This window comes from Leptonychotes weddellii, chromosome 1, assembly GCF_054177405.1.
Source record: "Leptonychotes weddellii isolate Sample4059 chromosome 1, ASM5417740v2, whole genome shotgun sequence".
In the NCBI taxonomy this organism is placed as follows: Eukaryota; Metazoa; Chordata; class Mammalia; order Carnivora; family Phocidae; genus Leptonychotes; species Leptonychotes weddellii.
The window spans coordinates 191459882-191469416 of record NC_138369.1 but is presented as its reverse complement, the minus strand read 5'-3'; the positions used below and the strand labels follow the sequence as shown (position 1 = coordinate 191469416).

The following is a 9535-nucleotide window of genomic DNA, read 5'->3' as shown; positions in this document are numbered from 1 at the left end:
TCAGGACCCATCCCAGAAAGCCGACGTGTGATGTGCACTCCCTGAAGGAGTGTCCCATTAAATCCCACAGAGCCCCACGGCCCGCTCCATTTCACAGTTCACACACAGAGGCACAGAGAGGGTGAGTCACTGGCCCAGGGTCACACAGCGCTCGGGAGCAGCTCTGGGACTCACAGCTGGGGCCTGGGCTCTCACGCATCCACGAATGCCGAGTGGACAGCCGGTCCTCCACCAACTGTTCTTTCCAAGGACTAGCCCGCATCCCACACCCACAAAGGCCGAGCGAAGGCCTTAGCAGCTAACACGAAGCACGTGGCCTCCCATGTGCCCTGCTCACCCACACGATCCTCACTATGCTCCTGTCCTGCCACGCGGCCGAGCCCCGGCGTGGTCCCTGCGCTTGGGTCCACCTCTAAGGGAACAGGTCATAAAAACTAGGGAAAAAAACGACTCCGTGCCTCGAGAAACAGCATGGGCCCAGTGGAGGCTGCCCACACTGTAGGAAGTACGCGAGCCACGCATCTGCAGCCGCCAGCCCGAGCAGGCGAAGCCATGAGGACCACGCGTGGCGGAATGTGGACACCGGGAGCAGGGGAAGCGATTCGGCCGGTCCGGGCTCCTGCGTGTCCACCTCGCTGGCGATCGAAAACTTACAAAGTAGAAAGAACACTGGAAGGATTTTGCCCCCATATGTCGCATTAGCCAGACTTCCGAAGTGACGGCGCGCGGCCCTGGCGGCTTGGGCTGGCACAGACACTCACGCCGTCCGTCCGGAGGGACGCCCTCCCCTGCCCGAAGGCCCCCAACCACAGCCCCACACTCAGCCCGCGCCCCGGCCAGGGGGCTCTCGGGGAGAGAGCCATGACATCAGAGGGCGGAAGGAGGCTCTTGGCGGCCTGGGAGACAGAAGTCCCCACGCAGGAGACACACGGGGCTTTACCTTCCCGTCTTTCTCGGCAGGCAGGGCACCTTACACGCAGAAGGTGCTCAAAAATGCACATAGGAAACAGGAAGCCAATGGATGAACGGACAAGGGGCCAGGCGGCTGGGCTCACCCCGAGGGACCCAGCAGAGTCACCAGCGGGGCCTCGGCACCCATGGCCTCCCAGCCCTGCACCAGCCAGCCCCCTGCCTGCCCTCAGCCCCCGGGCCCCCAGCCGGGAAGCAGCCCAGACACTGGCTCTGGGGCTCCACTCTCTGGGGCAGGACAAGGGGCCCACCTTGGCCTCTTTCCTCCCCCGAGCCCACTGGTGGGTTAGGTCTCTGCCACCCAGCCAGCCCACCGAGGGTCTGGGGATGCTACCCCCTGTCCCCACATGCCCCCGCCCTTCCCGACAGCACAGGGTGGGGACCACACTCTCCACGGGGCACTGAATCCATGATTCCTTCCAAGATGAGGTCCCTGGTTGTCTAAATGGAAACATGGAAAAAAGGTCTCCGTTCATCCTGGAGGCGTAGGGCGTCTGGACTCAGGCCCTTGCAGAGAGCGGTGGGCCCAGCCTCCGACTCCGAGCAGATGAACCCGCAGCTGCACGAGCCGGTCACATTGCCGGGACAGGGACGTTCGCTTTGCACAGGTAGGCGCCAAGAGGCGGTGAACCCGCTGCTGAGCCACGCCCTCCCTGCACCCCCTTCCCGTCAGCCCGTCACCCCAAAATAGGGGGGCGCCTCCCACATTCACCGAGGACAGCCGTGTTAGCAGGCTCTCTGCAGACAGAGGACGCCCAGCTGTCAAGGGCCAGCACCAGCTCGAGGAGTCCCAAACTTGGGTGCAAAACAGAGGACGCCTAATGGTGACTGATTCTGAATCTACTCAAAGGAGCAGGGTAAAGCCAAGTACTTCAGATGAGAATCAAACGAATGTGTGGATAAAATACGGACGTAAACAGCACATGGCTGCCGCAGCTCCAGCCCAGGCCCCGCCCTAGGCGCCACCAAGCTCCTGCAGCACACACCTCCCCTCCCATCACCTGGCCGGCCCTCCTGAGCCTTTGGCTCTGGCCTGATGTCCTCTCCCAGCAAGCCCCCTGCGAAGGCCAGCCTGGCCCGCGGGCAGCGCTCTCGCCCACCCCAAGGCCTCCTGGCCCTCCAGAAACCAGGTGTGGCCGAGAGCCCCGCCACCACCCAGCCCAGCGCTGGGGGCCGCTGCCCTGCGTCCCGGGGATCAGCCCGGAGGGACCCCATCTGCCGGCAAGAAATCCCAAAACGAGGTACACGCCTGCGAACAGGTTCTCCTTTCTGGGGCTGCCGGCAGCCAGAAAGGCCGTGCTCGGGCTTGTCGGCGCCGGAGGTGCTGGGGAGGCAGGATGCGCTCCTGCAGGCGCAGCGGGCGGAGCACTCCCCTGCCCTGCAGCCCCCAAATTTCGTGTGACTCAGCGCATCCGCAATCAAAAGCTCCTTCTGACAGCCATCCTGCTGTGGCCCAGACCCACCAATCCAAAACACGATCAGCCCGTGGCGCAGCCGGCCACGAAGCCTGCACACCACTGCCGACACTGGGAAGGGCTGGGGGGCCGAACAGAAAGGGCCCCCGGCGTGGAGGTCCAACATGTGGCATAAAACCACGATGTACATCATATGCAGCGTGTGGTCGAAAGACGGTTTGCAAGATGACCACCTGCTGCTCACAGCACCCTGCAGAGACTCTTTGTGCCACCGGGGAGGGAGGGAGCCACGGCGGCAAGGTAAGGCGCGGAGCAGGGTCTGCACACACGGCAGGAAGGTGGGGAGGGCGGCCGGAGGCCCAGGCATCCTTGGGAAGGAGCCAGGGCCTGGCAGAGGGCTAGTCCCAGACCCCAAACCCCAGGGAGGGAGGCCACAGAGCCGTGGAGGCCCCAGAGGACACTGTTCTCATTTTGCTGCACCATTACTGTCCAAATGTACCAAAGTTAATAATTTGATAAGCACACCAAACATACGTTTTAATTTTCCCAATATTTTACTCCTCCTCATCAAGAACAATGTCAAGTTTCTGGGAGTTTTACCCGCCGGGTCCCGTGATGTCCACCTCTCCCGGCTGAGGCCTGAAGCATGGACGGCGGGTGCTCAGCCAGCTGTGTCCTCTAGAGAGGGGCTGCCATCTCCAGGCACGTCGTCCGCTCGCTCCCGGAGAACAGTGACCTAGAGCCTCAGGACAGGGAGACCAGAGTGTAACATCTGTGACCAGCCCACACAGGCACGGGGTGGCCACACCTGGACCAGAGCGGCAGGGGCACACGTGCCACCGGGCAATGGCCGCCCACCGCAGACGGAGCCGGGGCTGGGGGCTGCTCATCAGCCAGACCAACTCGCTCCACGCCACACCCCCATCTGACCCCTGAGAGCTGGCCAGAAGGCGGCCCAGCCCTTCCCAGCAGGCCTCAGGTCATGAGAGAGGAGGAGACTCACTAGACATCATATCAGAAGATGGGTTTTGCCCCATTCAGCCAGTCATCGGCTATGAGGTTCTGGGGAGCCTCAGGCCTCCCCTGGAAGGTGCCAGGTGGACAAGGGTCTCCAACACGTGTCCATCGCCAGGCCCTGGAGGGTCCCCATGTGCCCTGACCTCGGCAGCGTGGAGCATCTAATGGATCCCCTTTTGGGGGGTGGGTGGACAGCAGCTTCCTGAGAAGCAGGTAGGCCAGCCCCAGCCCTGGATGGAGGCTGAGAAGTGGGGCATCGAGGAGACGCCTCCCTTTAGGCTACACATGGACTACAACTTCCCCTCCCAGCCCGCCTGCCCTCTGGGGCCCCGGGCCTGTTCTCTGGGCAGCATCACCTCCCACACCAGAGAAGGAGGGGGCTATACACCACACCCAGGGCCCCTCCACCTCTCCCAAGGGCCCAGAGAACCAAGCCTTTTCAACAATTTGGATGAAGGGAACTAAGCACTTGTGGAGAGAGAGCATGGGTGTGTGCGTGCACATGTGTGTACATGCATGTGCATATGAATGCATGTGAGTGTGTGGGCCTGTGCCTGTGTGCGCATGTGCGTGCTCCTGCGTGTGAGCACATCTGTGCGTGTACTGTGTGCATTTATGTGTGTGTGCATGCACACAGACATGTAAGTATGTGCACACGTGTATCCGGTGAGATGCAGTGAAGGTGGGGGGCAGGGCTCTCTGGATGGGGTCAGTGTCGCTCTTTCTAGGTTTCCCCCGCACAGACTTTCCCCTCTCCTCCTTCTTTTAAAGGAAAACAGGAGTACCCTGAAAAACAAGTTTTGCTGAAATTCAAAACTATCTTATGAAGTCCCGCACCCGAACCCTGAGACGCCCCTGAAGCCGGGCCACAGCCTCACCGAGAGCCAGGCCCTAGAAACAGGCCGCCTTGGACGAGTGTTTCCCATCTGCTTTGGTCCAGCGTTACCGGGGCGCCGTAGCCCCAGGACGACACACACCCACAGACATGGGCTGTGTCTCATTCAAATGAGGCCCCTTGGAGGCCCACCGAGGGACCCTGAGCTTCCTACTGGAGTCCTAGTGGTGAGAAGGGCTGGGCGCCCCAGGCCCAGGGCAAAGGGGCTGACAGAGCCAGGTGCCCAGGCCAGAGACAAGATGACCTGGATGGAGACCAGGGTCCTGGGCACCCTGCAAATGCCTGCCACACTGGGTCCTTCTGCCACAGCCCCAACTCTGCCGAACTGCTCACAAACACCTCCGGGGCGTCCGCGGCCACTCCAGCCCACGTGAGTCCACACACCTCCAGCAAGAAAGGGGGCCTGCAGGCAGCACTGAGCCTCCGAGGCCACAGACAGGCTCGGCCCGTGGACCCCCCAGGTGTCTAGTTATGGGGGGGGTGAGAGCACAAGCCCCGTTTATGACCATCAGAGCCATAGTGACCAATCCTTAGACAAAACAGCAAAACACTCTTTTTTTTGGGGGGGGGGAGTCAGGTGCAACACAGAGACATGGAAAAATGCATCATTTTTAGTCAGAAAAAATGTGCAAATCAGCAAACTGGGCCTCAAACCTTTAATTCCCAAGGACGATTTTTAAGGGTTTCTAGAAGAAATTGAGCCTCTGCTAAGCTAGGATTTCACACACATTGAGTCCTCTCCAATACACCTAGAGGGGGCAGTTATTATCCCATTTCAAGGGGACTTAGTCCCAGCAGGGGTGAACCCCGTGCTCCCCACTGAGCCCGCTTCCTGCATTAACCTCCAGGATGCAAAAAGACCTGCATTCCACCGGGGGCCCTCCTTCCTTCCCAGAGGACCCGAGACTGTGGCAGCCCCAGGGCAGCCACAATAGTGGTCGGGACACTGAGCACACACGGTGGTTCCCACCCGCACTACCCCCCCGCCCCAAGAAGTCCACCTTAAGTCCAACACTCTACCCTCAGATCTCAAGATTGCATCTCACCAAAGCTTACTGACATAACATTGTATTGTTTCCACTCTGTGGCTAAGAGCCATCAACCCTGATTTCCTCCCCTTTGATTACGAAGTTTCATAAACCGGAGGCTGGGCGCTCCCGGGTCAGATTAGAGAGGAGGCATCAGGCTTACAAATTCCAGCACATGCAGCCCTGGGCTGGTCCCTGTGGGCTTCGCCGCCGCCCGTGCAGCCGCGGGGACGGCCCCTGAGGCCAGGACTCACAGCCCCCAGCGGCCCTGGGCGCTTGCTAAGAACCCAGGGGACACGACGCGCTGTAAGGCAAAACGTGTCCCCCAAACGTCCCTGGAGTTAACTCACATAGAGGAGGAAACAACAGGTGTTGCCAGCTTCTCTAGTGATCAGGAGGCAGTTACTTTTTTAAAAGGTCGATGCTGCTGTCTACCCAGGTAGCTACGCCTACTGGAAACAATGAAACAAGTTATAATTTCTCTCTCTCTCAAGTCTGGCCCTCCTCCCTGGCCAGCTGCGGCCAGCAGGTGTGTCGCTGCTTCGGTGACCAAGTCACATTCTCCCACGTTCACGCCAACCTGAAGAGGCTGTTGGGGACGAACGTCCACACAGCATTGCAGCTCCACCTGGGACAAAACGCCAGACTCCCTCCGGGTGGGGGCTCCCCTCGGTGACTAGCATGGCCCGCGCCACCTCCTCCGGGGCCTTTGTTGGCCCAGTTGGGAAGACAACCTGGCCGACCGCGTGTTTGGGGCCGGGGTCCCAGGAGCTGGCCCAGGAAGTCTTAGCGCGGCTGGGACGGCGGCCCTGCGCACAGTTTGCGGCCCACGCGGGAAAAGCCGAGGGTGCCGGCCAAACAGCGGGCTTCTGAGCATTGTTCCCGGCCGCGGGCCTGGCGCTCCGCCGCATCAAAGGGGACCGCGCGCAACCCGACACCCTGGCGGGCGCGGGGACACAGGCCTGCGGCCCGGCGGCGCACAAAGGCTGGCCCTGGGAAGCCCGGGCAGTTTCGCCTCAACAGGTTGGAAACGCAACGAGGGCGCTCGGCGCTGCACGGTCCGCCCGGAGACCTGCCGGGGCCCGCGCGCGGTCACTCCCGGGCCCGGAGGCGCGACCCACTGCGGCCATTCAGGCGCTGGGAGGGACGAGCCCCGTGACGCTGCCACAGGCCCTGCGGGCCGGCGGCTGATGACCTGCGTCTCCGGAGCCCCTGCGCGTGGAACGGCGGCCGCCACCACCACAGCCCCGGCCCCTCGTTGGCCCTCCGCCGGCAGCGCGGTCCGCCAAGTGCGCCAACTTCCCCGCCGAGTCGCCGAAGTTTGGTCACGACGCGAGGGGCTCAGGAAGTGGACGGTCCCCACTAGCCCTCGGCCCAGCCGGGTCTCCGACCCAGCGGCGCGCCGCGGTGGCGCGAAGCTCCGCAGCCTAAGAATGAATGGCCGGCGCGGGACACTCGGGACACATGGCCTCGGCCCGACCCCGTCCCCCTCCTCTCGCCCCCCGCCGGCCACCTGCGCGCGTGGGCAGAGCCGGGCAGCCTCCCAGGACCGAAGCCGAGATGCGCTGGGGTTAAGGCCGCCGCCGCCTGGACCGGCCAGAGACCCGCACCAAGCCCGGCTGGCAGGGGGCCGGCCCGGCGAGCCAACCTTCGCGTCCCCGCCGGCTCTTACCTGGCTCCGCGGAGGCTGCGCGGACTCCGAGCAGCAGGACCAGCGGGGCGAGCACGTCCAGGAGGCTCCGCGGCCTCGGCCGCAGCCAGGGCCACCTGCGGGCGACAGGCCACAGGCCACAGGTTAGAGCGCCATGCGCGTCCACCGCCCGCCCGTGCGACCCGCTGCCCCCGCCCGCCCCGCACCTCGGCGCCATGCTCTGCGGGCCCGACCGTCAGCGCCGCGGATGCTGCGCGCTCCGCAGCGGTGCGCCCTCGGCCAGCCGCGCTCCGGCCGCCGGGTTGGGCAGGGGCGGGGCGGGGCGGGGCGGCGGGCCCGGGGCGCAGGCACGGGCAGCGGCGGGGCGGGGCGCGGGGGCGGGGCGCAGGGACGGGGCGGGACGAGGCGGGGACTGAGCGGGGCGGAGCCAAGGGCGGCCGGGGGCCACGGGACGGGCAGGGGAGGAGCGGAGACCCGGCGGGGCGGGGCCGGGGGCGGCCGTGGGCGCCCGGGGCGGGGAGTACGCGGGGACGAACTGGGTGCGGAATGGGATGCAAGCCCGGAACCGTGTGGCCGCCTCTCCCCCGGGTCCTGGCTGTTTCTCCCCGCTCCCGCCTTCTGTCCCCTGCGCTCGTGGCCCGCCCGCGCCCCCGCCCCCGCTCCCGAGGGAGCTGCCTCTCGCCGCTGGCCCAGGCTGCACGTGGGGTCCCGGCCTCCAAACCGGGCAAGGTCCGAGGATACTCAACGTGCCCAGCAGGCGTTTCTTCGGGGAGGCGGGCAATTTGAACAAAACCGTCTCTTGCTGGAGACTGCGGATGGAGGAGGAGGAAGCTGAGCTCCTCCTGCCCAGCCTCGTGGGCGCAGTGGCCGCGTCGTGGCGGCCCCCCAGCCTCGCTGCCTCCCAGGGCGCGAGCCCAGGACAGTAGCGCTCCCCCGAGCCCCACTGTGCCCTCCATCCTGTGGGGTCCTGCCCCCACTTTACAGAGGGACGTGAGGGGTCAGGGAGGGACAGTGAGAAGGCCACCCCGCTCCTCCCTGGTGCACTCCTGCCCCCAGGAACTGGCCTAGAGCGCCCCTTTCCCCTCTGGGGTCCAGCTGCCCCTCACCAGAGCCTTCCTGGGCCCCCTCCCGGAGTTATGTCTTCTGCTTCTCCGGCCACTTCCTCAGGCCAGAGCTCCAGAACCCCGCCAGACTGCAGGCCTCCAGCTCTCCCTCCGGCAGGCTACTGTGCCCATGGGGTCCTGCGCTCAGAGCCTCCCAAGTCCCCTGCACTCAACCAGAGTTCCTCATACCCGACTTCCCAAAGTAAACTGACATTTCCCTGGACCCCAGTCCTCCCAGTTTGCAGAAAACAGAGCCCCCAGCGCCACTGCCTTTGGCTTAGTAACTTTTAGCTAAAAGTTCTGGATTCACCCTCCTCCATCCCTACTGGGTCCTCTCCAGGTTGAGTGAAGAGGGGCACTGGTGGTCCATAGCAAGGACAGAAATCAATTAGAGGGTTGTGACTCACTTTTTTAAACATGAAAGAGAACAGCACAGACGAGAAATGATTAGCACACACTGTTTTACAGAATTTTTGTTTCACGTGCGGACAGAGAGGTGGAGTGGGGGTCCACCCAGGGCGCGCATCTGTGTCTGATGGGCACTGGTACCATGGGGTGTGTGTGTGTGTGCACGTGTGCCTGTGTGTGCATGGTGTGTTCATGCGTGTGGTGGGCATGAGCATGTCTGGGTCCCAATGGCGTCGCCTCCTGTGGCTCACGGTCCGTCTGTCCATCTACCCGTCCACCCTTCCTTCTGTCTGTGGGTCAGAAGGGTAGCATCTCACCTCTTCCAGGCCACCTGCCCTACAGGCTGGTCCTGCTTCCACCTAGCCCAACTCATTCTTTTTTTTTTTAATTTATTTAAATTCAATTAATTAACATATACTGTATTATTAGTTTCAGAGGTAGAGGTCAGTGATTCATCAGTTGCCTATAACACCCAGTGCTCACTACATCACGTGCCCTCCTTCATGCCCGTCACCCAGTTACCCCATCCCCCCACCCCCCTCCCTCCAGCAACCCTCAGTTTGTTTCCTATGATTAAGAGTCTCTCATGGTTTATCTCCTCTGATTTTGTCTTGTTTTGTTTTTCCCTCCCTTCCCCTATGATCCTCTATTTTGTTTCTTAAATTCCACATATGAGTGAGATCATATGATAATTGCCTTTCTCTGACTGACTTATTTCACTTAGCATAATACCCTCTAGTTCCATCCACATCATTGCAAATGGCAAGATTTCATTCCTTTTGATGGCGGCATAATATTCCATTGTGTGTGTGTGTGTGTGTGTGTGTGTGTGTGTGTATATATATACCACATCTTCTTTATCCATTCATGTGTCGGCAGACATCTGGGCTCTTTCCATAGTTTGGCTATTGTGGACATTGCTGCTATAAACGTTGGGGTGCAGGTGCCCCTTCAGATCCCTACATGTGTATCTTTGGGGTAAACACCCAGTAGTGCAATTGCTGGGTCGTAGGGTAGCTCTATTTTTAACTTTTTGAGGACCCTCCATA

General features: G+C 62.1%; 1 protein-coding gene across 1 annotated transcript in view; it reads right to left on the bottom strand.

Annotated features, from left to right (window-relative positions):
* COL18A1 (collagen type XVIII alpha 1 chain) overlaps window positions 1-7306 on the bottom strand; it is an 80180-nt gene extending 72874 nt beyond the window's left edge. Inside the window, exons 1-2 of the mRNA XM_081820728.1 lie at window positions 7182-7306; window positions 6997-7091 (exon numbers count right to left, since the gene is read on the bottom strand). Of these exons, the coding sequence (XP_081676854.1) occupies window positions 6997-7091; window positions 7182-7192 (106 nt within the window). The 5' untranslated portion in view covers window positions 7193-7306. The remainder of the gene's footprint in view (window positions 1-6996; window positions 7092-7181) is intronic.
* Window positions 7307-9535: the final 2229 nt, after the last annotated feature.